This window comes from Jaculus jaculus, chromosome 18, assembly GCF_020740685.1.
Source record: "Jaculus jaculus isolate mJacJac1 chromosome 18, mJacJac1.mat.Y.cur, whole genome shotgun sequence".
Taxonomy (NCBI): domain Eukaryota; kingdom Metazoa; phylum Chordata; class Mammalia; order Rodentia; family Dipodidae; genus Jaculus; species Jaculus jaculus.
In genome coordinates this window covers 55,482,413-55,510,296 of record NC_059119.1, presented here as the reverse complement: position 1 = coordinate 55,510,296, position 27,884 = coordinate 55,482,413, and the positions used below count along the sequence as shown (strand labels likewise).

The following is a 27,884-nucleotide window of genomic DNA, read 5'->3' as shown; positions in this document are numbered from 1 at the left end:
GGCTGGTCAGGCAAGGGCTGGGCACCATACGTGTGTCTGGGAACTCTGCAGGGGTGGCTGGCGGGGTTTCTCCCCCCACGTGGCCTTGCATCCGGGCTCCTGCGCATGGTGACAAAAGTATGAAGTAGCAGCAAGGCCTCTGCAAGGGACCAAGGCATGCACGTCTCATGCCCCTTCATTCTCTGGGTGGCAGAGAGTTACAGGATGAGCCACTCTCCAGGTGGTAAAGCAGTAGATTCTGGGCCTGGAGAGATGGCTTACTGGCCAAGTCGCTTTGTCTGTGAAGCCTAAGGACTCACGTTCAACTCTCCAGGTCCCACGTAAGCCAGGCGCACAGTGATGTGAGCACCCAAGGGGGTGCATGGGCCTGGACTTCGATTGCAGTGGCTGGAGACCCTGGCGTGCCAACTCTGTCTTTCTCTCTGTCTCGCTCACTCACTTTTTAAATTTGTTTCTTTTTACTTATTTGAGAGCAAACAGAGAGAGAAAGAGGCAGAGAGAGAGAGAGAGAATGAGCGCGCCAGGGCCTTCAGCCACTGCAAACGAACTCCAGACGCATGCACCCCCTTGTGCATCTGGCTAATGTGGGTCCTGGGGGAATCGAGCCTCGAACCGGGGTCCTCAGGCTTCACAGGCAAGCATTTCACCTCTAAGCTATCTCTCAGCCCGCTCCCACATTTAAAAAGCAAGCAAACATCAAAACAACAACAAAAATACAGAGCAGTCTGTTGGGCTTGTCTAAAAAAAGAAAAAAGATTCTGCTTCTTTACAGGAGAAGTTACCAAGAACTGAACATTTTTAATCCACTACAGTGCACATTTAACTCACATAGGTTCCCCTTGTTTAGGCTTTATTTTCTGGATGCAGAAAGGTATTGGAGCACTATAGACAAGTGAATGTGGGCCAAAAACGATTGTTTGCCTCGTGGATTCAGGCAGGCTTACGTGGCTTGAGCCCACAGGGACCTGAACACCTCCTCTCTGCCTTTCTCTCCCCACTTGGCAGTTCATCCTGGAGTAGACCTTCGAGGTAAGGGCCGCTGAGCAGCGCTTCAGCTGTAAGCAGCATTTACCCCTTCATTATTTTTACCTGCACTCCTTTACACATACTGTGAGCACCTAGTTAAACTGGCCTTTCTCCTCACACAACAGGAAATGTGGATTTTTTTTGAGGAAGCCAGAAGATTTGCCTTAATGAAACTAGGTCATATTTGAGAAAAAAAACCTGAAACTTTGAAGGATGTGACCCAGAAATTCTCTTTGTCAGGCTTCGGCTTGTCAGGGAGAAGTGGACCCAGCAGATTCAGGCGGAGAGAGGGACATGCAGGCTGTGGTTTGAGCCCATGTGTCTGTCCCCCGTCTCTAGGCCAAACCGTAGCCCAGCCACGCTGTTTTCAAGACAGCACCCAGGTCCCATGTTTTCACTCCGATGACACTTTTGCCATCTGCAGTGTATGAGCCTCATCTTACAGTCTTCCCTTGGTCATTTGTCACCAGTCTTTCAGAGACAGGCTTACAGGTCAGACATTAAATAGTTTAAAACAACTGGACAGTGATACTTCTCCGTTGCTGCAAATCAGATGAATTGTTAAAAACACTCAGTGCCTTTTGATTTCTTTAAAAATGTTTTTATTAAGATGGATGAACTTAGCGTATTAAAGTCATTCATTCTAAATTTAATGAGATTTTTCCTAAGCTTTTTGTTTCTAACACGTTCTGTCAGTTTCTGCCTATAAACAATGATTTTTTTTCTAAATGTTATAAAGAAAAAATATCTAAGCTGATTTATTTTGAGATAGAAATAAATTAAGTCATTGTTTATGATATTCCAAAGCTTAAAAATAGCTATCTTTTCCCCCTGATTCTGTGTGCTCCAGAAAGCCAGGTTCCCAAGCTCATTCTTGGCTCCTGCTTCTCTCATGACCAAGGGACCTGATCCTAATCCAGACCCTTGAACCAAAATGGTTATATATCTTGCTTTATAAGATACTGTAGCAAAAATCCTTTTTTAGGGCTTGAGAGATGGCTTAGCAGTTAAGGCGTTTGCCTGCAAAGCCAAAGGATCTCAGTTCGATTCTCCAGGTCCCATGTAAGCCAGATGCACAAGAGGGCACATGCGTCTGGAGTTCCTCTACAGTGGCTGGAGGCCCTGGCAACAACCCATTCTCTCTGTCTCTCACATAAATAAATAAAATATGTATTAAATTTCAAAAATATCCTTTTTTACTTTTAAATCAAAATTCATAAGTTTTTTAAAATTTCCACAACTCTAAGACAATTAAAATTTGTAGGTTATCTCTTCACTAAAACATGTGACTTCTGTTTTCACCCAACAGTATAGTAGACTAATGAGGATCTGCAGTTTCCATGGAAATGTTGAGGCTGAGCTATGGTGCTCAAGCAGGGAGGCAGGTTCTCCCCCTCCCTTTCATAGTTCAAGGCCGTCGAGCCCCTCGGGTGAGCATAGACCGATAGGCTACACTGTTCCTTCCGCCCTGCCTCCTCTGGTGAGGCCACTCACGAGACCTGGCATTACGTGTTCTACCCTTCCTTTGATGGTGCTGTAAGTAAACTGTACCTGTGTGCCACCTATTCTGTTGGGTACCCGAAGGACACTTTACCCACAAACTGAATGTTCAGAGCGCTGGAATCTAGGCCTACGTCTGCGTCAGTTTTAAACAAGCCCCTCAGCTTATCTGAGTGCAGGCTGTGATACCAGGGAACACAAAAAAAGGTGGCAAGGAGAGATGGCATGATCTTAAAATAACTTCCACCTCTGAATTCCTTCACTTTCCCAAACCTTCTGGGGGGGGCAGTTGGGGGGGGTGAGAGGGGAGGGAAGAGAACCTAAAATGCTGGCATTAGGAGATTCTTGGGAAATAAAATGGAATTCTTGGTAAAAATAGAATACATAATCTGCTAATAATATGATTTGAGCCATGCCTCTGGGAACTGGTTGGATTATGAAGGCTGAGTGGCAGACCAGTGAAGTGGATTGTGTGTTTGGAGGATGGCTGCTTGACTGTTGCTAGTACTTTTTAAAAAAAACTATCAATAGGGCTGGGGAGATGGCTTAGCGGTTAAGCGCTTGCCTGTGAAGCCTAAGGACCCCGGTTCGAGGCTCCATTCCCCAGGACCCACTTTAGCCAGATGCCCAAGGAGGCACATGCATCTGGAGTTCGTTTGCAGTGACTGGAGGCCCTGGTGCGCCCATTTTCTCCCTCCCTCCCTCTCTCTCTCTCTCTCTCTCTCTCTCTCCTATCTGCCTCTTTCTCTCTCTCTCAAATAAATAAGTTAATTAATTAAAAAAGAGTTGTTCTTACTTAAAAAATATTATTATTATTAACATATTTTGTATGGATGTACTGTGTGTTGGTCCTCTCTCTTCCTCTCTCTCTCTCTCTCTCTCTCTTAAACATTACTGAGGAAATAGTTCCTATGGAGAAGGAGCAGACACTGGCCAGAATCTGGACCCACAAGGTGGAGTTTTACCCTGTTAAATGGCTCTCTAATAGGATGTGGATATTTCTGCCTGTCGCCTGCCCTGGGATGTGAGCTTTGGGAAGATCGTGGGCATGAGCACCCGTGCCCTTCGTGAGCCACGCCCACCCCACGTGTCTGTGCTGGGCCGCTCGTTGCTTCCTCGACTCACGATCACATTTGCCTACCACTGATCGTCACATCATTTTCCCTAAATGCTTGTGTCTTCCCTGTCGCGATCTTCCCTGTCTCCATCTGGCTGTATCTTCTCCTACTTAATTGTGCAGGCACACGTTCTATATGGAGCTTCTGCTTCTCTGTTTCTAACTTTGTGGTTAGACCATTTCATCACTTAAACTGAAAAAAACAAGGTTACTTTCTATTCCTTTTTTGAGTCTCGGTCTTACTTCGCTCCTATAAGACATTGGCCTCTTAAAAGACAACTTCCCAGTCATATCCTATCATGTTACAACAGTTCCAAACACTGTAACTCCAAGCAGGGAGGTTAGATGAAAAGAAAGCTTGAGACTCCGCTGTGACTGGATGATGGGTCACATATATGGCTGTGACCAGAGTGACGGTCCCGGTCCTGAAATGCCTTTACTCACACCAGATCTCATAGTCACCCTCTGCCGCTGCGGTTCACTAATCCAAGGCACTTAGTCCCGCTCCTCAGTGCTGAGTTCTTTGCCCTTGGAAGAAAACTTATCTTGCCAGTGCTCCGTTCTGTTATGAAAATGGAATCCTAGCAGATTGGAGGCACACCGTGTGTGTGTGTGTGTGTGTGTGTGTGTGTGTGTGTAAATGTGGAAAATTTTTTTCTAGAGTTTCAGAATTCATAGCCTGAAATGGTCTCATCCCAGATGGGACCAACAGAGTCTTGTCCATCCACTTCTAAAGATTTATTTTATTTTATTTTATTTTATTTTATTTTATTTTATTTTATTTTATTTGAGAGCAACAGAAAAAGAGGCAGAGAGAGAGAGAGAGAGAATGGGCATGCCAGGGCCTCCAGCCACTGCAAACGAACTCCAGATGTATGTGCCCCCTTGTGCATCTGGCTTATGTGGGTATTGGGGCATTGAGCCTCGAACCAGGGTCATTAGGCTTCACAGGCAAGCACTTACCCACTGAGCCATCTCTCCAGTCCATGTCTGTCCACTTCTGAACAGTGGGTGGTCAGTAAGCGTAACGTTATTGGCTCAAGTACTTGCACACGAGTGGTCATGTGTTCTGGAGCCCCTTGGGAAACTCTTCCATTCCGAGTCCCAGCCTCTCACTTGGTGTTTGAAGTCTTTGGGAGTCGTGGGTCAGGGACTGTCAACACAGGGCCCTTTTCCTTGACTAGGTAAGTGCGTCAGAGCCAGACCCTCATCAGCGTGGTTCGGAGCCATTACCCGTGACGTTCGTGCTCAGAGCTTGGAGGTCGCTCCTCTGCTGTCTCTGTGAGTGTTTAGGTCTTTAGATCACCAGGTCGTATTTGTTGCAGACCTCATGGCTTTTAGCACTGGATAATTGAGCTACATGCTGTATCATGTCTACTCAAGCTACCCGGTCAAGATTACCCCTGCATCTGAAGTTTCAAAAGGACTTGATCAGATTAGGAGCCTTGTAGTTAATTGTCATGTCCATCTTTCCAACGTTCCTCTCTCAGCAAAGATGGCACGATATTAACAGAGTGGTTTTAAAAGTGGTCTGTTCAACAAATTTCTTTTAAATCAGTTCCTTTTTTGTGGGGGGGGGGTTGTTGTTCCCTTTAATTTGAATAACTTACCAGCTTTTTTTTGGGAGGATAAATAAAATTAAAATTTACAATATGTGAAATATGCTCTAGTACAGCACAGATTTAAAACATTCCTGACTCTTGATGTGCTATCACGGTGGCATTCTCTTTGTTTTTAAACACCGGCAGAAAAAAAAGAAAATTGGAAATATTTTTGAAGTTCTTCTTTCTCAACTAAGAAAAGAACATGTATTCTGCTGCCCTCTGTCATAGTCATTTTTGGCCCAAAAGAGCAAATCAACTCATGACTAAAAAAGCCAGAGTCTATATTAAACTCTTATGTTTCTGAATCAAAATAATTGCAGGAATTCCATGTTATTATTGGACCCATCCCCAGAATGAAGAAAACATGTTTTCCTAGAAGTAAAACTCTCACCCACTAGAAGTGAACTGTCTCCCCAGTTGAGCGCTTGGTGTGCCCGCAATGGGCTTCAGGTGCAGGAGTCCTGTGCTTCCCTGTGCCAGTGCCCGTGCCAACGTGGCTCCCCCCACCGCGCCCCACCCGCAGTGAACTGGGCCGGTGTCTGGTCTCCTTTAATATTGCCATGACTTTCGGACACAAGCAACAGTGTGACTCAGTGGCTTCCGGTTTGGTCTGAGTGGTTGTGGGCATCAGGCGACACCGTACAATGCCCTGCAACTCAGACTGAGAGACCGAGTCCTGTGCAGCCTTGACTCCACAGCACAGAGCACACCGAAGCGGGGGGCCTTCTCCCCTCACCCTCTTTTATCATCAACCATGTGCAGGGAAAAAAAATAAAACAACAGAACTGCTTTGGACAAGACTGCAAGAAGAACGTGGTGAAGTTGTTTAGAGAGCTGAAGAGCGCATCAAAAATGCTGAGAAAAAAAATAAAACCCTACAGTTGTAGGGAATGTGTTTTCCTTTTAGTTGCACCCCTTACTTAGGATCTAGGTGACAGATTGCGGAGGTTCGGGAATTTAACAGCTTTACTGGAACCCGAGCGTCGAAGATGCCTGGCTTCTCTTGTCTGTCTGTCTGTGAACAGAGCGCATAGACAAAGCCGTTTAAAGTTAAACCCTAGCATTGAAGATGCCTGGCTTCTCTTGTCTGTCTGTCTGTGAACAGAGCGCATAGACAAAGCCGTTTAAAGTTAAACCCTAGCATTGAAGATGCCTGGCTTCTCTTGTCTGTCTGTCTGTGAACAGAGCGCATAGACAAAGCCGTTTAAAGTTAAGCCCTAGCGTCGAAGATGCCTGGCTTCTCTTGTCTGTCTGTCTGTGAACAGAGCGCATAGACAAAACCGTTTAAAGTTAAACCCTAGCATTGAAGATGCCTGGCTTCTCTTGTCTGTCTGTCTGTCTGTGAACAGAGCGCATAGACAAAACCATTTAAAGTTATCTTTTCTTGGCTCAGTGTTAAAAAGGTAAGACTTGCTTGTTGTAGCCCCGTCATGGATTCTTCGTAAGCAGTCTTACGATGATCCTATAACATTAATTACACTTATCCCGTCGTACCCTTGCTAGGAATGTTCTAGAGCCTTCATAGATGCCTAAAACCACACATACTAAGCCCAGTACATACTGTGGTTGTTCCTATGTGTACAGATCTATGATAACGGTGCAGGAAGAGATTGATAATAAAATACAGCAATTGTAATAACGTACTGTGATCAAAGTTATTTGTGCTGGGCATGTTAGATTACACTTGCAATCTCAGCACTTGGGAAGCTGAGGCAGGAGGATCACCACAAGTTCAAGACCAACCTGGGCCATAGGATAAGACCCTGTCTGAAACCTTTCCTCCCACACAAAGAAGGTTGTTACTTATGATTGTTTATTGCTGGAATTTTCGGGCAGTGGGCATCTTCCACTGCAGATGGAGCAGGAGAGACTAATGTAAAGGGTGTGCGCTTTCGGTTTTTTGAGGTAGGATCTCACTCTAGCTCAGGCTGACCTGGAATTCACTATGGAGTCTCAGGGTGGCCTCGAACTCACGGTGATCCTCCTACCTCTGCCTCCCGAGTGCTGGGATTCAAGGTGTGCACCACCGTTCCCGGCAAGGGTGTAGTCTTTGAGCACAGACTCCCCTTCCGTGTTTGTCTCTCATAAGTGTGTAGTATGGGCAGATAGCTAGTTTAGCTGTATTTTACGCAATCTGTGTTCTGCCCCAGCATCAGAAAACCTTACATCTTTGATCCAGGAAGCACATACGAGTGTCGTGTACCAGGTTTTGGGCTATCTAGCAGGAATGAAATGTACTCATGGTGTGCGGGCGACTTTGGTGTAAGGATTGTAAGTGTGGATATGCTTGTAGATTGAGTGTTAATGTATTTTGGAAGTCAGAGTGTGCAAAATAACAAAAAAACATTCGCGGAGCAGAGAGATACCAAGTCCTACTTGGAAAAGTGTCAGATTTGACGCGTGCACTGAGTCTTTCGTCGTGAGTCAGAGTTCACCAGATGGGGAAAGACGAAAGGGCTTTCTAGGCCATTGTAGTGATCAGCTTTTCAACTTTTAACGTGTCTCAGAGCTTGAAATATTAGCACTAATCCCATTTATCTTTATGATGCAAGAAAAATGGAATGTCTTTCCCCCCCCCCCCCCAAATACCCATCCCATTACAAGACTACATCACTTGTGTAAGATGTTTTATTACCTTCAAGGAAAGACGCTTTGTGGGTGGCAGGCCGCGCCTCTTGTTACTCAGCTATGACATGGGATAGCCTTCCCCTGGGCGCGCTCCCCGCTGAACACACATAGGCTCTTCCTCCTTGGTGAGTTTTGCAGGTTCTCCCTATCTTAGAAGGGTACCCCTGCGTCTGCTCCCTTAACACCTGGTAGTCCGTGTGCCCACAGCTTGCCCACTCCTGCCTCTGCCCAGCAGCCACTTACTACAGTGTCTTCAGCGTCGTGGTAGAAGTGGCCCTTGGGGGACGAATGGACCTCTTTTAGGCATGCTGGGGCATTTTAGTTTGAAGGTGGAATGGCTCCTGCCAGGAGTACACTCTTCTCAGAAGCCTTCAGCACAGAGGAAAAGGTAGTGCAAATTTGTCCTAGGCATCCTTGATTTACCACAAGATATGCCCCTTCCTTCCTTCCCTCCTTCCTTCCTTCCTTCCTTCTTTACCTCCCTCCCTTCCTCCCTCCCTCCCTCCCTCCCTCCTTTCTTTCTTCTTTCCTCCTTCCCTTTTTAATTTTTTTTTTTTAAGTTTTTCAAGGCAGGTTCTCACTCTAGCCCAGGCTGACCTGGAATTCACTATACAATCTCAGGGTAGCCTTGAACTCACGGCGATCCTCGTACCTCGGCCTCCTGAGTGCTGAGAATAAAGGGGTGCGCCACCCTGCCCAGCTTTTATTTTTATTAAGTTTTTTATTTATTTGAGAGAGAGAGAGAGAATGGGCACCCAGGGACTCCACTATAATCGAACTCCAGATGCATGCACCACCTTGTGCATCTGGCTTATGTGGGTCTGGGGATATCGAACCAGGGTCCTTTGGCTTTGCAGGCAAATGCCTTAACCACTAACCCATCCCTCCAGTCCTTTCCCTTTTTTTTCTAAGACAACTTCTGCTCTCCCTACTGCTGAACTTGATTGGCCAAGCTCAAAGAGGGACCAACTCGCTCCTCTATGCTTTTTTTTTTTTTTTTACAAATTCTTTAAACCTGGTGCTTTGAAATAAAACCGCCTTTACTGAACAACTTGAAGGCAGGGCTGTTTGAATTTAAGTTTTCTATATGGAACAAGTAATGGTACCCCTCAGGCGTCAGACCCTCCTGAGTTGTCTGTAAGTCATTCCCTTCTGTTCTTTTTTGGGTTTCCACTGGATTTCTGCAAATTGACAGCGCAGACTTGAGATACCAGACACGAGGGGAGGGCAAAGCAGCAGTCCACTCAAGGATAGTAGAGAGGGGGTGAGTTCAGGTGGAACACTGCAGATTTGGAGCTCTGTTCTTGAGGAAGCAGCACCATCGTGCAGCTTGGGGAAGGGAGAGAGGGAAGAAGTCTGGGAGGAGAGAACCGCACGGTCTTGGAGAGTCAGTGTGCAGGGGTCCTGGGTAGGACCAGAAGGCTGGACCACTGTGATCGGCAGGCAGGACATGGGACTTTAAAGATTTGTCTCCAGGGTTCACTTTAAGTAGAACGGGGTTGTCAGCTAGGGACCCTGGATTCGGAAAGGTTAAGTGAGGCCAGAACGCTGGAAATGCTTTGTTCACCTCATGTGAAAATGTAAACCAAGTGCTTCCATGTCTCAGCCGCCATTCCACTGTGAGGTGTTTCTCACGCAGCAGGTCATTTAATCCACACAGCCGTCATATGACAGGCGGATACCTTAACCACCCCTAGTCATTTGAGACTTGGATTATATAACGTGGCCAAACTCCCACCGTCACGTAGCTCCTAAGTGGCCAGAACTCAAACCTGAGACTTTTCTTGTGTCACTGGACATTCGGTCCCCCGAGCCTCTGCTCCTTGGGTAGAAAAGCAGAAAGCTGTAACATGGGGACTGTTAGCCTCCCTCCCATCCATCAAGAGGAAAGAGCAGCTGTGAGTCTGGAGGGCTCCCATGCTCACTAGAAATGAGACAAGCGCTTTAGGGTGGGCGAGGTAGGAGATAGAAGATGCGTGGTTTGTTCTGCACTGATACATGGGATGGCTTTGGCACAGAGGTGGCATTGGAGGGGAGGTGGGTGTAGGAGGCCAGTCCTTGGGAACAGAGCGATGCTTTGGGCACACGCGTACCCTGGAGGACCAGAGACCCAACAGTACTGCATTTCAAGCTGACGACAAGGATGACAGGCTGGGAAGTGACTCTCCAAGTGGCTCTGCGTCACCTGCTTCATTGACAGCTCAGGCCACCCACCAAAGGCTCTGCAAGCCCGAGGACTGTGCGTAGGGCCCAGGCAGTGGCAGCCGAGCTTAGGGTTGCAAACAGCAGACTTGGTTGGTGTCTTCCATGTTTGTTCTTCAGTGGTCTGGGGAGGGGGCTGAGCAGCGTGCATGCCCTAACAGTGTCATAGCCGTGCCTTCCTACACTGAAGCGTGGACGTGACTTTCCTAAGCCTCAAGTATGCTGGTGCCTGATGCATCCATATTCTCCACAAGTCATTACGAAACAGCTCCGTGTTTGTAAACAAGCTGACTCCGTGTTCCGTAGCATCCACTGCTGATGCAGCGGGCGATTTCCAGGCTGTGGAAGGGAAATAGTTTATGTTGCTGTATTAAATAAAGCGTAATCTCTGGGCTGGAGAGATGGCTTAGCGGTTAAGCGCTTGCCTGTAAAGCCTAAGGACCCCAGTTCGAGGCTCAGTTCCCTAGGACCCACGTTAGCCAGATGCACAAGGGGGCGCACGCGTCTGGAGTTCGTTTGCAGTGGTTGGAAGCCCTGGCGCGCACGTTTTCTCTCTCTCTCTCTGTCTGTCACGTAAAAAAAAAAAAAAAAGCTTATTCTCATGCCCAAGCCCAGACTTCCACCTTCCCAGAATGTGATGTGATATGCCAGTCTCTCTGCTTCCTTGTCCTAACTAGTCCTTTGAGCATCCCTTCCTCACGTGCTGCCAGCCATGGAAACAAACGCCAGAGCCTCCTCCCAAACCCGAGGACACAGGCCGAGAACCTCTCTTCCCGGAACCTTCCCGGAACCAGTCAGCTCTTCATGTCCGTGCCACACTGGGGTGCCTAGGGGTGCCTGTGAGGGGTCCCTTCCTAACAACATTTTCACCAGGACAACCAGGGATTCTCTGCAGCTGTTTCCAGGCCTCTGCTTAGCCTCAGAAGTTCAGCCGCTTCAAGGCTGCCCACGTTCTTTTCCTAGCCAGTCCCATCCACAGCAAGCACTAACTGCAGTATCCTCTCACACCGAGTGTCTGTGGGGCACAGCTCGAGAAGATGCCTACAGAAACCATGCAGACTTAAAATTTGCGCTTTCCTAACATTTTCTTTCAGCCAAGCACGCTAGGCTTCCTGAGCAAGTTTGGGAGGGAGAAACCATCATGACTGCAATGGCCTTCCTTATTATTTAACTAGGCATGAGGAATGCGGGCAAATGGTAACTGATTGTCCTTGGTTTGTACTTTCCCTGCGCAGTAGCAATTGTCTAAAGCCCCCTCCTGGAAAAAAAAAGGAAGGAAGTAAGGAAGGAAGGAAGGGAAAAAGCACCCAACACAACACTGAGTGAGTGACTTCACTCTCTGCAGGCAGGCAAAGTGGTAAAGAACATGGGACCGAACGCGTTGCTCTCTGTACCAGGGGAGGTTGCAGTGTGTGGTCCTCCTGGAGTGGCTGTGGCTGTGGCTCTGGGGGCGAAGACGCAAAGGTGAAGGAGGGCCAGTAGTCCTCCGTGGAAAGTTAAATCTAGGGAGATACCAGAGGGAAATTGGAGGGGAAGAGCTTCCATTGGAAGCTGTGCTGTTTTTCCAAGCGGTCGCTGTACCCTTCTTCAATGGGAAACCTATTCTTTGGGATATTTTATTTGTGGTCCTTAAAAACAAAACAAACAACTTACACCTTGCTGGAAAGAGGTAAGGCAACTGAGTCAGTAGAAAGATCGAATTAAAGTTGACGCTACTTTTTATAAACCAGGGTTCTGTTTATGTCATCATTTTCATTCCTGACAAGGTATTTTATTAATATCCTTGGGGATCCTATATTACAAGCGCTTTAAAGTTTCATTTCTCTTTGTTTCCCGTCTCAAGGGAAAACTTTCTCACCTGTAAAGAGGAGGTTTTTGTTTTCACAGTGATGGCTCGCCTTCTGAAGTCTTGGGCGCTTCATTCAGATGCAGGATAAAGCTAGGGTTAGCAGAGATCTCTTCCCCAGGGGCTGGCTCACTTGGACTTGCTGTCCCTTCAGGACAGGGGTAGAGGTGGGCATCTGTTGAGGAGTGAATAGTTTGCAGCCCGAAAAGTTCCTCCTCTGAAAAGAGACATGACTCCAGGGGCCTGGCTCCTGCCCCAGGGCACATGTGTGGGCACCCGTGGGCTTTGTGGGAAGGGCTGTGGGGTTGGCTCCTCTGGCAGCCCTCCTGGTTTAGAAGGCTTTAAAGTCTCTCTCCTTGCTGTGGTAAAAGAAATCATTGACTCTTTAGTTTTGAAGGGTCTCAGACTTGCCTCATGATGCAGGGGCCTCTCCATCTAAGATGCTGTTTCTTCTCATGCATTGTCTGGAATATTTTTTTTCCATTGGGAAGAAGTTGCAAGCATGCAATTGTTACATTCCCCCAAAGACAAGAATTTCAGTGAATGGAGAGCATATTGAGCCAGGAGGCCAGAGGTTAAAGTGCTTGGGGTGGTGGTGGGTGGGCCAATGGGGAAGAGGAGCAGTGGGTCAGAAGTGACAGGCTTCAAGGCCTGCTTACCTGTGGATGCTCCGCAGAAGAGGAGAGCCTGGGTCGGATGGTGGCATTGGCAGGGGTGGCGGAGTGGCAGTGAGCTCGTGGGATTTTCTCATTGGGACCGTCTTTATCATGATCCCCTTGTATATCCCCCATGGAGGAGAAAACCAATCCTCTGAGAATTGATGAGGATGCCCGGTGGCCCGCAGTTTGCTGGTGAGTGACGGGATGGCATAAATAAGTAACTTGGTCTTTCCTTCCCTTCTCGGAAAGCGTATTCAGATCATAAGGGGTCTTTGTAACTGGCCCAGAGTGCGTACCGACAAGCATCAGTCCCGTGGCAATGTGAGGAATGGGCAGGACTTGGTTTTCTCAAGGGGAAAGCACACAGTTCAAACTGTGGCGATCCTAACCCTGTCCATGCAGGCACAAGGGTCTTGGAAAAGGGGTCCCTGGAGAGCTCATGGCACACATTCTGTAGGTTCTCCCCAGATTAGTACTCAGGGGTGTACCCCACAATCAGCATTGTAAATTGTGTTGTCTTTTCTTCCACATACTGACTTTGTAAAAACACTGTACCTATAAGCTCTGAGCTCCAGTGTATAAAATTGAAAAGTAAAAATCAATAACACACCCTCATCCCTAATAGCCATGAAAACTTAATAGCCATGTGGGGGGGGGGGGGAACAGTGTTGGTTTCAGATTTTGGTGGAGGGGGGGGTTGAGGTAGGGTTTCACTCTAGCCCAGGCTGACCTGGAATTCACTATGTAGTCTCAGGTGGCTTCAAGCTCACGGCAATCCTCCTACCTCTGCCTCCCGAGTGCTGGGATTAAAGGCGTGCGCCACCATGCCCGGCTTGGTTTCAGATTTTTGTTTGGATGTCTATTGTTCATTCTCTTCATTTATAGGACAGAAGAGATAAGACTTCAGCACTCAGAGCTCACAGGAGAACTCTGGGATTTCATTTTAGCTAATGGGCAGGTGCTCTGTAATTGACATAGGGGGCCCTGAATGTTGTTAAATATCAGAAAAGGGAACATTAATCCCGCATACTTTCTGACCAGAGTAAACTTCATGGGGGTGTGATCTGAAGGTCTGGGGCATTCACCAGAGACAAGGCAAAGGCAAGAGATTTGAGGCCCAATGGGCATCTGAGCTATGGCTTGTGCTGACAGCACTGGGGGCCTTTGGATCCAGTGAAGGTCAGATTGCCCTGGGTGCTAGAGTGGGTGGGGAACGTACGGAGCACCAAGCAAAGGTAGAAACTTACAGATATGCAGGTCACACCCTGCTAAACTGTGGCCAGGAGCTTCTGGCCAGCCTGGGACCATGTGTCTCTCAGGAAGCAAAGTCTGTGAAGGGACAAAAGTGTGCATTGGCTGCCTTGCAGGCAGCAGACCCCGCAGTTTGAGCCTCCTAGGGGTTTCCACAGTTGCCAAGAGCTGTGCATTGCACTCCCAAGATGCCCACTGCGCCAACTCCATTACCTCCCAGGCTGGGGGGGGGGGGCATGCGGGGAGACTGCTTAACCCAGTCCCACCCGGGTGCCGCTGTGATTATGCAAAAATTTATTCATGTGGTGCTTTGATTGACCATTGCCTTAATACTGAGGGTAACATTAAGAGACTTGATTTTTTTTTTTTCTGGAAAATTGCAGATACAGGTTGCTTCTTGTTTGAAGTTTTAAGAAGCTCTTAGGCCCCCTATTTTATGATTCCATTAATAGGCATTGTCCAGAACAGGCAAGCCCAAAGGCAGAGTGCACATTAGCAGCTGCCAGGGGCTGGAGGCAAGAGAAGGGGGAAGGGGCTATGAGGGGGAGAGGGGTGCAAAGTTGATTGAGGTGGCGGAAATGTTCTGAAATCCGGTACCAGAAGTGCTTGCGCAACCCTGAGAATGTAAAACCACTGAGTCACACATTTTAAAGTGGGTAGGTGTCATGTACCGGAGTTATATCTCAATAGAGCACTTTGGCTCAAGGTGTCTTTACCCAGCTCTGTCTCTAGAGGTCAAGGTGAGGTCCCCGCCTTGCAGAATCTCCACCTCTGCTTCTCTTTTTCATTTTTTTTTTTTTACAAATACTATTTTATTTTCCTTATTTGAGAGGGAGAAAGAGGAAGAGACAGAGAGGGAAAGAATGGGCGTGCCAGGGTCTCTAGCCACTGCAAATGAACTCTAAACACCTGCGCCACCTTGTGCATTTGGCTTATGTGGGTCCTGGGGAATCGAACCTGGGTCCTTTGGCTTTGCAGGCAAGTGCCTTAACTGCTAAGCCATCCCTCTAGCCGTACTTTTCTCTTGTATCTCGGTTGATATTATTTCTCCTTCTTTCCTTCCCAGCTCTATCCCACTTAAGAAATGTTTGTACAGCAACTGCCAAAAGAACGGGTGGCCAGTAAGTGAAGGGCTTGTAGGCAGGTATGGTGTGTTTGGGCATTCGGAGAGGAGCTGTCGGACGGCTGACTCGGGGCTGGACTGGTCGAGAAATGCTCAAGAGGCAGGTCAGACACGCAGCGTGATGCACTAAAGTTAGCGCCCGTCTGGAGGCAGATGGTGACTAGATGGGAAATTGAAGGGAATTACTGGCAGAGAGGATTGGAAAGGAAAGGTATGTGTATTTCAGGGTGTTGAGTGCTAGGCTGAGCCCCTGATAAATGGAAGAGGAAAAAGATAGCTGAGTGTGGGAGGGCGTACAGGAGTGGAGCCTTGCCTGGGCGTGGTAGGGATTGAGTGAGGAAAACCGCAGGAAACTGGGGAGAGGTAAGTGATGACATCAAGAGCGTCTGTCTCGTGTTAGCTTCTTTTGCTCCTAATCCATCTGGTTTCTCTTGTGCTCTGCTTGCTCCGTATCCAGGGATTGGCAGAAAGGGGGTGGGGGAGAGTGAGTGAAAACGAGGAGGAACGAAGGTGGTGAGGTCAGAGTACAGCTTATATGCTTCGGTTGTTCTGTAATTAGCATTTCCTCTTCATGACTCAGAGGAAAACACAGAGAACAAGAAACCAAATTCAATGTTGCCTCTGTCTCACTCTTCCCATCCACGAAGGGAAAAATACCTACCACCAGTGTGGATAAACCAGGGGGTCTAAAATAATTGCTGTCTGGCAGAGTGAACCTAGATCTATCCCGTCAGCAGCTAATTCATGCGAATTGTGTCAAATTATGTGACACTGCTTTTTGACCTTTTTCAACCTGCAGAAATGGCATCTTAAGATCTCATCCTTGCAGATAGCCAACCAAGAGAGATCTGGCCTGAACAGAATTTTTTTCATCTTTCATGGTTCTTTCTTTATTTCCTTCATTAAAGCGCAAAGTTTGGGTTCAGAAGAAGCCGTCAGAAGTTAAAATATGGCAATAGTTAGGAAAGGTTTGTGGGGGGCCGGGAAAGTAGACCAAAGGCCAGGAGCACCAACTAGCAGAAATCATGGCTCTTGGCCAGTCACTCGTTCTAGGTCTAGAAGTAAAAATCAGTTGAACAAGGGTTTTCCTTCTCTTAAGTGGGTCAGTAGGAATTTGCAAGTAATCTAGATCACCTGCAAGGATTTGGTATGGGTCTCGAAGGAAAACAATCGGGGTGTTTCAATGTTGGGCAATAGGTCAGACAGAGGGCAGACTTAGTCATGGTTTTCAGTGCCACGTGAATTTCAGCGGCCCAGCAGTGCACATGGGCGTTCAGGGAAGAACGCTCAGGGGTCTCCACCTCTGAAGGGGGGTTTTCTTGTTCAAATGTAAACTCTTTGATGTTTAAATCATGATGATTTCTTGCAATACTTCAGCAGGCAAATTGTGAATCTAGAAGATGTGTAAGGAAGGTTAGTCAGCTATTCGCGTAGGATGCTGTCAGTTGTAACCACGTGGATTCTAGAAGCAGGGTGCGGCCTCTCAGGACTCTCCAGTTGTGGGTAAATGCTAAGAGCTGAAAGTCGCACATTGTCAAGTGTAGTAGCGTGAGCATACTGTGCTCTTAACGCGATACGACCGGGTGCTTGGAGCCGCAGTGGCTGGGCTCTTCACTATGAAGAAGTATGAGATCATCTTACCAGATGCTAAAAAGCCAGCTCCTGGGATTCAGGATGAAGGGGCTTGTCCTGTAGGAAGACACACTTAGGTTTTGAGAGCTCCTAGCCCAGCTCACACGACACACAGAGACATTCATCTTAAACTATAGGCAGAAATTCGATTACAGCCGAAGCTTAACAAGCTAGCGCCCTCTCTTCTGGGGTCTACAATGTAGCCATCTCCTCACTTGTAGGAACTGAAAGGGGGTAGAGGTGGGTGGTGATTCACACCTTCCCAGTGGTGTTTAATGCTCTTTGGTGCAAACTCTAACTGCCTTTGCTTTCTAGTTCCACAATTCATTCATTAAATTTCTGACCCTGATTATTGACATACTTGAAGACTATAAGCAAACTTTAATTTATTGAGGATTATAAATTTAATATTTTATTTTTACTAATAATATACTAATTGAATTTGTTAAAAAGATTCAAAGAATAATAGGAGAATAAATAAATCACTTTGATAAGATAGTAAACACAGAATGGATGCATGCATAGTGGTAATGAAGATTCCCCAGATCTCGGTCCCTTCTATACAGGATTGCCCACACACTTCCCGCCAGCATGTGTCTTTGGGGTGCCTTCCTTTCACTCCTGCTACCCTGGGATCTCCCTTATCATCCTCTCTACCCTCTGACCCCTGCGTCCCCGGGGAATCCCAGAACACGTGTCCCAGCTCCTTCCTTGTTTCTGCATTTGTTCACTGACACCGCACCACCCTGAGCATCGCATTTCCAAACTCCTTTTCCATTTGGCAGATGAACCATTTTTAGTTTGTATTTGCCTATAGTCACCAGGTTCCTGTGTCAAGGCAGATTTTACCGCAGAATTAAAAGTTAAGGGTGACTGGGGCTTACAGCCTCTGAATCATTTCGTCCATACATTTAGTAGCTTGGCAAGTCCAAAAAACATTGGGAAAGATGGGTGTGCTCCTGGAAGAAAAGACTGAAGGAACGACAGAAGCTAATGCCTAATCACTGAAAATAAAAAGATTAATAAAACATCTATCACTATTAGTGTCAAAACTAATTAGTGTCCGATTATTATCATTATTATTAGTGTCAGGAAAGTGGCCTGGGGCCATTTACTGGAGGGAGTGCTCATTCCCAGTGAGTATCACTGACTGACAGATTGACAGACTACTCAGGGCCAACTGAGAAGCGCTCGGTCCAGTGTGGCCCTGGTTAAGTAGGAAATGAGGTAATGCATTTTAGAAATCCATCTTCCCAAATGGGCAAAGTTAGAATCGGGGTCTCCATGAAGTGCATGAGCCATGGTTATCTGGAAAACAGCTTAGGCTAGAATCCTTCCCTTTTCCCTGTGGTCACAGATCAACTAGGCTGTGTCGTACAGACCAGGTACTGTGTTTGGGGGGTCCCCCCCCGACTTCTGTGTTGTTGTTTATTCATGGGGTTTTCCTTCCCTTTTCTTTGGTTTCAGATGCGAGTGTCTCTCTGGCTTATGTGGTTTCCCCATGTGTGAGGCGGGATCCACTCCCCGCGTAGTCTCTCGTGGAGATGGGACACCCGGAAAGTGCTGTGATGTCTTTGAATGTGTTAATGGTACGTGGGGTTTCTCTTCTTCTCCGAGAGTGTACATTTGTGCAGCAGCAGCAGCAGCAGCATCATTAGGAGGAGGAGGAGGAGGAGGAGGGAGGGTCAGCCTAGCTGCTTCTCCCCTGTGCAGAGCAGGGGACAGGCCTCAAAGTCCTACCAGACCTGAGTGTCACTCTCAAAAGGAGGTTTGTTTAAGATCCCACGGTGAAGTGAAAAGGAAAAACAAGAAAAAGTGAGGTGGGGAGGCATGTGTTGTTGAAAGGAGCCTCAAATGTGCAGTAGCAGATTTCCTGAACCGCTGGGTTTTACACTTTTAAGAAGTTTGAGGGTTTAGGGGGGGAAAAAGGATCGTGGGACTTGTTACGTATATTCTTCTTAGGTCACTCGGTGACTTGTCTCCGTTGCCATCAGGAGACGCTCTAACTACAATCATGTGGGAGCAGACACGGCTTAGAACCGAGAAGACCTTGTTTAGCCTCCCTGCCATTGTCTTCCTGCTTACAGACCAGCATTGACCAGTGTTCGGTATTGGTATTGGCCAACCTCAGTCTTGACCCTCGGGGCCCAGAGAAAGGATTCCCCCGCCTCCCATTCCTGCAATAGAACCTGCCTCTCTCTTTCACCCTCCACAAGAGAGCTTGGTGCCTCGGTGTGTGTTAAACTCGGGAAGGAGGAAAGCCTGAAGTGTGGCTCTCCAGCACAATTTTCAGGAGCCAAATAAAGCAAAATTCCAGCAAGTTACATGTTAGTGATTGAATGGACCATAGTCGATGTCCATTTGTGGAGGAAAACAGGTGGATTTAAGTAATTACAACAAAAACGATATGTAGAAAACATTAACTGTTGGCCGTAAGGTTTCAGCGTTTAGAAGGTCTCCCTGCTGCTTCTGGGGACCCCTGTCCCTTAAATGAGAAGTTAAAAGTGAGTCGCATCCTTGGACTTTTCGTCCTGCGATCAGAAGTGTTGCTTCGGTGTGTGTTTAGGAAGTACTGGCGGCGTGGCTAGTATAAACTACAGGGACGGCAGTAATGGCTCGGGGATTAAAAAGGTACCTGCTTCCACAGACAACCCACACAAAGCTAGATGTGCAAAGTGGTGCATGTGTCTGGAGTTCATCTGCAGTGGCAAGAGTCCCTGGCATGTTTATTAATTTCTCTCTCTCTCTCTCTCTCTCTCTCTCTCTCTCTCTCTTCCTCTTCTAAATAAATTATAATTTTCTGAACATATAAAACACACACTAGATGACCTCAGTTGCAACTTGATCCAACTCCTTTCTAGCTGTGTTTAACTGTGGAAGGATCTTGGTCGCTCTGGGTCTCAGTCCTGTAAAAATGACATTACAGGGGCAACTGTTAAAAAAAAAAAAAAAGAAAAGAAAAAAGTGACTAATAGTAAATGAGATGAGATATTCTAGGTGAAGTCCTGTAACTGCGTCAGGCGCAAGTTACCTTTATTATTCCCTGTGCCCACGTTCTGTTTGCACTACAGTGCTGGGCATTAGTGGGAGGGGATGGGCACAGCAGTAAGGCTGAGCTTCTCTTGGTACGCAGATGTTATGGCCTGAAGCATTCAGGAAGGTGGGGGGGGGGTGCAGGAAAAGCGTGGTATGTGTGAGTCTCTGTTGACTGCTTCCATCCCTCCTCTTACCTCCCAGCCAGTGGACAAGTAGACCTTCCTGTCTGGCCTTGCTGTAATACGCCTCATTGTAGGTGATGCTTGGTGAACGCTTAACTTTCACCATTTCCTGTGATGACTTACCTTGGGCCATCGCTCTTATACCACCTGAGAGAGAAATGATCACTCCTGACCCTGGGCTTGCAGCATCTCAGATGTGCTTCTTGGCAGCGCTTTTGCTCAAAGTATTGTCCTCTCTCTCTCTCTCTCTCTCTGTCTCTCTGCAATGTGAGCTACGAGACAAGGGAAGTCTATCGTACCCACCCATGTCTGTAGATATTAGCATACATACCGTGTGCCTCACAGGGGGCTTTAGATTTTCTTGTGTGAGCAAATGAATGATGCAATTCCTGTTTATTTCCTCTCAGAGGTGGCTGTAAGGTATCAGCTCACCAGAGTGTTTTCATTGGATCGTTCCACATTTCACTGTTCCTCACTGTAATCCTAAGTCACTTGTCTCCTAGAAAAATCACCCACAGTAAGAAATTTTGCTCTTGTTTCCTCTGGGTGAGGAAGAAGAAGGCCCAGCTATTTTCATTGCTTCTTGATTCTAGAAATGCAATTATCACGCCTCTCCATAGAGACGTTAGCATCGTATCACTCTCCATTTGGCATGTCTCGCTCAGTAACTGCACCCCACTCTCAGTGACCTTAGAATCTTCAGGGCTAACGCTTGCTTGAATCCACTTTTCACAGAACCTTGGCTTCGGGACTGGGACTAGGACCTGCTATTTGTCATAAGAAAATGTTGGGACAAGATAATTCCTGTGTTTCTTTTGGTTGCTTCTTTCTTTCTTTTTTTTTAATTTTTTTTAAATTTTTTTTTATTTATTTATTTGAGAGCGACAGACACAGAGAGAAAGACAGATAGAAGGAGAGAGAGAGAATGGGCGCGCCAGGGCTTCCAGCCTCTGCAAACGAACTCCAGACGCGTGCGCCCCCTTGTGCATCTGGCTAACGTGGGACCTGGGGAACCGAGCCTCGAACCGGGGTCCTTAGGCTTCAGAGGCAAGCACTTAACCGCTAAGCCATCTCTCCAGCCCTTCTTTCTTTCTTGACTGCATAAGCCAAGTGATCTTCGCTTTATTTCTTGTGCTGTTGTCTTTTACAGTATTTATCATTCTATTGTAGAAAACTAGGTAGAGACTATGGTAATTTTGTGGGGTTTTGTAACCATATAGAATTTTTTTTTTTTTTTTTTTTTTTTTTTGGTTTTTCGAGGTAGACTGACCTGGAATCCACTCTGTAGTCTCAGGGTGGTCACGAACTCAGTGTGATCCTTCTACCTTGGCCTCCTGAGTGCTGGGATTAAAGGCGTGTGCTACCACGCCCAGCCCATGTAGACTGTTTTTAAGGAGAATCTGTTTCAGTCTATGTCCGTGAAACATATACATGTACACATACATATGCATACATGTCACCCACATGTGTTTATATGTGAGAGTATGTGCATTTATCACCCAGATCCCGGGAAAAATCTCATTTCTGTCACAAGGTCACCATTAAATGATACGAAAATCAAAGGTTCGTTATGATCACTTAGAAGCGTATGTCTATTGCATGGGGGAAGACTTGCTTATCCACATTGATTTGAGGCAACTAGACAGTGAGAACAGATTCAGAAACTGTGGTTAAATGTGGATTAGAGAAGAGCAGCCCAGTCATAGGGTTGTCAGCAGAAGTTGAAAGTGAAACTTAAGCAGGGCACCCGGATATGCCGGCTCTCAAGCGTCTACGTAATGGTCGTAGTTAGACATCAGGTTTGTCCCCTCACCTTCCTGCTGTCAAAATGGCAAAAGGGATAAGGTCAGAGATACAGGTCTTATTTCCAGAGGCAAAAAGCCTGCTAGAGGGCTGGAGAGATGGCTTAGCGGTTAGGCGCTTGCCTGTGAAGCCTAAGGACCCTGGTTCGAGGCTTGGTTCCCCAGGTTCACGTTAGCCAGATGCACAAGGGGGCGCACGCGTCTGGAGTTCATCTGCAGAGGCTGGAAGCCCTGGCGCGCCCATTCTCTCTCTCTCCCTCTATCTGTCTTTCTCTCTTTGTCTGTCGCTCTCAAATAAATAAATAAATAAATAAAATTTTTTTTAAAAAAGCCTGCTAGACAGCATGGCACTCTCTAGCAGAGATTCTCACATGGAAATTTAAGAAGAGGATCCGCTGAGTAATGAAGGAGATCGCGTGTTCAATTGCTTCACTACCACAAGTGTAGAACTGATGCCCTGCGGTGGCCGACTTAATAAAAAGAAAAGTCGGGCTGGAGAGATGGCTTAGCGGTTAAGCGCTTGCCTGTGAAGCCTGAGGACCCCGGTTTGAGGCTCGGTTCCCCAGGACCTACGTTAGCAGATGAACAAGGGGGCGCACGCGTCTGGAGTTCGTTTGCAGTGGCTGGAGGCCCTGGCGCGCCCATTCTCTTTTAATTTGTTGTTGTCATCTTTTTCTCCTGTTATGAGGGTCTTGTGTGGGTATTGCTAGGCACTGAAAGGTCTTGGATGTCCAGGCCAAATTCTGTCTGGACAGTTGTATGTAATGAGTGGTACCCTTCCTTTGGCTCTTCCATTCTTTCTGCCACCTCTGAGCCTTGGAGGTATGAGATGTTTCAGTGCTGGACGCTCCTATGTCCCTTCTTCTCAGCACTATGTTGCCTTTTGGTCATCCCAGTGGTCATCACCATCTGAAAAGAGAAGCTTCTCTAACCAGAAGTGAGAGTAGCATTAATATATGAGTATGAACATTAAGTGTAGTGCTTTCAGGGCAATTTGGTGAGAGTAATATATGCGTTGATCCAGACAAGAGCAGGATACTCCTAAGGCTCATGACCTCCCCTACCATAGGCTTTTGATTAGGTTTTCAGTATGAGGGCAAACAAATTTTTAAAAATTTAAAATAAAAAGAATCCCAACAAAATTCAGGAACTCCTTCCTGAGTGTTACAAACGGCAGCCTGGATGAAGAGGTGGGAGATCAGGCTGGAGAGATGGCTTAGTGGGTAAGGCATTTGCCTGCAAAGCCAAAGGACCCAGGTTCAATTCCCCGGGACCCATGCAAGCCAGTTGCACAAGGTGGCACATGTGTCTGGAGTTTGTTTGTAGTGGATAGAGGCTCTGGCACACCCATTCTCTCTCTATCTGTGTTTCTTCTCTCTATCTCTTTGCTTGCAAATAAATAAATTTAAAAAATATTAAAGGTAGGAGGCCAACTTCTGCAAATACTACTTCTCTTTGCACTTGGCTTGGTTTTGTGTTGGTGGAGGGAGGGGAGAGTTTGTACCAGGCTTCTCTGATGAATGCAGGGAGTAGATCTTGAGGTGGTATGGAAAGAGAGCTGTGTGCTTTAGAAACCACACAAGCAAGCCATAAAATTGCAGGGACCAATCCAACAGCTCCTTCAGGAAACAGTTCTGTCTCCGCTCTGGCTGACTGATGTAGTTGTCAGTAGTCACCTGGAACTGCATGACCCCACTTGTGGCTAAAGAGGCTTGTCTGCTCCGTTGTGTCCTAACCCTTCTTATGCGTGTCCTGCCTCTGCTCTGGAGGCACTGGGAGTGAAAATCCCAGGTGTGGAATGTGTGACATCATTAGATGGTGACTCCTCCAATATGATTTAGTAATAAAATGCTCCCCAGTTGAGCCAGGGATTAAGCTGTGATACCATGGTATTAAATGTAAGCCAGTTGAAACTGCTAGAAATAAGTTTTAGCCTTAAATCTTGTTTCGTCTTGCTTTCTGAAGCAGGGTCTTACTCTTATCCTAGGTTGACCTAGAACCCACTCTGTAGTCCAGGATGGCCTTGAAGTCATGGCGATCCTCCTACCTCATCCTCCCGAGTGCTGGGATTATAGGCATGAGCCACCATGAGCAGGAGGTTCACATGAACCTGTCCTGGACGTGAAAAAGGAGAAAGACCATTCTTTTTCCCAGGGATGCTTCATGGGGCTCACGATGAGCCAAGGACAAGAGACTGCTGGGTACAATTCAGGTGACGTGAGCTGAGGAGGGTTCAGAACGTGGTGTAGCTTGTGGCTGCAGCCTGATCTCGTACCATCCAAAGTCTATCTGTCCTTACAGCACCGGTTCTTAAAGCAGTGTTAAAACACAGCTTAAATGAACAAGAATGATAAGTAAGGTCATGATGGGTCCTGCTTTATTAAGACATCTGTAAAAATAAAAGGTCTATAAAAATCAGACATGATCTGTGATGGCCCTGACAGAAATTTCTCTCTGACATCAAACATGTAAAATCAAAAAAAAAGAGCCACACTTGGGCTAGAGAGATGGATGGGTTAGCCGTTAAGGTGTTCGCCTGTAAAGCCAAAGGACCCCAGTTCGATTCCCCAGGATCCACGAAAGCCAGATGCACAAGGGGGCGCATGCGTCTGGAGTTCGTTTGCAGTGGCTGGAGGCCCTGGCGCGCCCATTCTCTCTCTGTCTGTCTCTCTGTCTCTCTTCTCTCTCCCTTTCTCTGCTTGCAAATAAATAAAATTTTTAAAAAAGAGCCATACCCAGTACAGCCTCTTCATCATGGAAAAATTTGGCCTACATACCCCAGACTGAAGAAAACTAACACTAAAGATACCTATTAAGACCCCCTTGACAGAGCTACCCGTGGAGGCGCACACCTTTAATTCCAGCACTGAGGAAGCTGAGGTAGGAGAATCACTGTGAGTTAGAGTCCAGCCTGACCTACAGAGTGAGACTGTGCTCATTAAGGAAAAAAACAAACAAACAAACAAAATCCCCTATGCATGGCAGTTATGCTCAGTAAGGTCTTCCTGTGGCACATAGTTTCTCACAGGTACAGAAAGAGAAAGAAACAGGTGCTCTGAAAGGAACACGCACCCCAAATGCTCCCAGGGTGTCACTGAGCTAATGCCTCAGAGAAGCCATTTTGCAACTGTGTCTAAATTTTGCTCTCTTTCCTTTACTCTGCAATAGGATATGCTTGGCATGCACGCTCTGGCATAGACGTATGCCCCCCGGTAGAAAATTTTGTTTCCCTTTTAGATACTTGGAAGCCCTAGAATTGCCTTTGTAATTACATCAGTTCACTGTTGACTTAGGGAGAAATCGTCAGACGGGTCCATCCGTCATAGTACCGTCAGTCCTTCAGCCCTTGGCTCTGTCCGTTGCTTTTACTGTCCAGCTCACCCACTGTGAGAGGCCAGCGTCAGAGTCCGAGCTCTCCCTGCTGTGAGGTTGAACAGGAGCCACCCAGGCGTATCTTTTGGGAGTCTTGTCTCCGTTTTCACATTGGATGTGAAGTTCTATGTCATAATCTTTTTCCCTCGCTAAAGTGATACACCTATCACCATCTGCCAGGCAGTAGAGATTGGCAGCCACTGGAGTTTACCAACAGTCTACCTAATTCTCTTCTTCAGAGACTGTGGAGTATGTCAGAGGGAAGCGAGGTTTGCAGAAACTCAAAAACACAAAACACATTGAGAAGTCATTGAGAAGACACTTCTCTGCATGTCTGCACTGAGGTGTGCAGAATTATGCTGTACATTATTTCTTCATACTTCTTCTTCTATCGCACATCCACTTAAATCTTTAGTCCCTTTATAGACAGCCGTGGCTGTCACTGCACTGAGACTCACATCCATCTTCCACAGATGAAATAATTGGCCGCGGGTCCTCAAAGACCACTGTTTGCTTTTTTTATCGTACGCTTTTTTTTTTTTTTTGAAGAGCTCTTACATAATTTTTTCAACGTCAAACAGACTTCATAGTGTTCTGATTGTCATTTTAATTCTGCAGGATGGTCTTGAAGCTTTTGCTGCGTTTTCTGGACTGCATTTTTGGGCTTGCGCAGCTGTCTAGACTTCCCTCCCTTGCCCCTGGACTTCAGCTGGGGACTCCTCGGTGCCCTGGCCTCTGCCAGTCCAGTCTCTTCCCCTGTCACCAAAAAGACAGCTAGAATTTCTGTACCTTTCCTCCTTCAAATCTAGCACCAGGACTCATGTCGTTACAGGATGGCAGATGTTAATTAACTCTGCTAAGTAATTCATATTTATTGGCTTATATCTTTTTTTTTCAGTTTGAACAAGTGTTCAGTACTTTGTTGGACTGTGGCATTTTGCCTTACCTTGTAACATTCAAATTGGATTTGTTTAAAAGCACTCCATTTTCAACACTTTTGGAATTCGTAGTCTACTTGTATAGGTCCTTTCAGTCCCAATTCAGATTAGTTTATTGGCTAAAGTATATATAGAATTCTGATGTTTCTTTTTTTAATATTTTCTTTTTATTTATTTATTTATTTGACAGACAAAGAGGGAGAGAGAGAATGGGCGCACCAAGGCTTCCAGCCACTGCAAACAAACTGCAGGCGCCCCCTTGTGCATCTGGCTAACGTGGGTCCTGGGGAATCGAACTGGGGTCTTTTGGCTTTGCAGGCAAATGCCTTAACTGCTAAGACATCCCTCCAGCCCCGATCTGTTTCTTTTTAATGTAGTAGTGTGGGGTGCGGAGCATTACGTGGAGATAGCCTGAAGGCAAGGGATTTAAGTGTACACGTTATTACATACACCACTTGCCTTACACTTCTCAGGGATTTCAAGTTACCTAATCTGTTTAAGTTTAGTTTTTCTCACCTAAAAAAAAGTAGATGTAGCCGGGCATGGTGGTGTATGCCTTTAATCCCAGCACTCGGGAGGCAGAGGTAGGAGGATCTCCGTGAGTTCGAGGCCACCTTGAAAACTACATAGTGAGTTCCAGGTCAGCCTGAGCCAGAGTGAGACCCTACCTCGGAAAACCAAAAAAAAAAAAAAAAAAAAAAGGTGGATGTTAGAAATTCTTTTATCTTCCCAACAGGGTTGTTACAAAATCAAATGAAAATGTCATTGCCCTTGAGGGCAATGAAAATACACGATCCAGTTACAGTGGTGTGAAGGCTCAGATAGAGGAGCCCAGGCAAGATGTGACTGTCACAGTCCACTTTGCCCACTTGGCTGAGCAGCGACCACCAGCTCAGAACTTGCTCCCGCCTGGAGGTAAACGTTTTACGATAGCTTCGCCGAGACGCAGCCGCCACATGGCCCGCTCCGCGCCGGTGCGCTTCTGCCTGTTCGCAGAGCTGTGTCGTCTGCACCACGGTCAGGTTCTGAAAAGCTCCATCAGCTTCTGCACCAAATTCCTGAAGCCAGTTAGCATTTGCCGAAGCGGTCACCACCAGGCAGCCACTAACCTGATTTCCATTGCTACGGGTGTGCCTGTTTTTTTAGGTCTTTTATATAAATTGACTCATAGGATGGTCTTCTGTCGCTGACTTTTTTCACTTAGCATAATGCTTCCGAGATCCAATCATATTTTTAGTATGTACCAGAGCTTCATTACTGTTTATGGCCGAGAAATAGTTCAGTAAATATTGGTATACCACTTTAAGCATGAGTTAATGACCTTTGGCGTTTTTTTTTTTTTTTTTTTTTTAATGTGAGAGAGAGAGAGAATTGGCATGCCAGGGTCTCCAGCCACTGTAGTCCCAACACCAGATGCGTGTGCCACCTTGTGCACTTACGTCGCCTTGTATGTCTGGCTTACGTGGGAGCTGGAGAGTCAAACATGAGACCTAAGGTTTTGCAGGCGAACGCCTTAACCACTAAGCCATCTGTCTGGCCCCGACATTTGGCCTTTATTGAATAATTCTTTGGAGATGTGTCTAAAATTTTGTACGTACTATGTTTTCAGTTCTGGTGGATTTATACTTAGGTGTGCAATGGTTTGATCATGTAGTGACTGGTTAGAGTTTTGGGGAACTTCCATAGTGCTCACTGAAGCAGTAACTTTTTAAGATCCCCACTGACAGTCTGAATTCCACTGTCTGTCCCACCTTACCTACACTTGATACTGCCTGTTTATTGTGGCCACCCTTGCAGGTGTGAAATTCTGAGTTTGGTTTGCATCCCTGTAATAATTGATGGTGTTGTGCATCTTCATGTGTTGATTGGCCAGTTCTCTATCCTATATGGAAAGACATCTGTTCAAATGTTCACCCGCTTTCCAATTGAGGGGTTTTGTTTTGTTTTACTTACTCGGTTATGAGTT

At 46.6% G+C, this 27,884-nt stretch overlaps 1 protein-coding gene across 1 annotated transcript in view; it reads left to right on the top strand.

The window, feature by feature from the left end:
- The window catches only part of Crim1 (cysteine rich transmembrane BMP regulator 1), a 208,539-nt gene that overhangs the window by 101,504 nt on the left and 79,151 nt on the right, over positions 1 to 27,884 (top strand). The window contains exon 5 of the mRNA XM_004660099.3: positions 18,056 to 18,177. Within this exon, the coding sequence (XP_004660156.2) occupies positions 18,056 to 18,177 (122 nt within the window). The remainder of the gene's footprint in view (positions 1 to 18,055; positions 18,178 to 27,884) is intronic.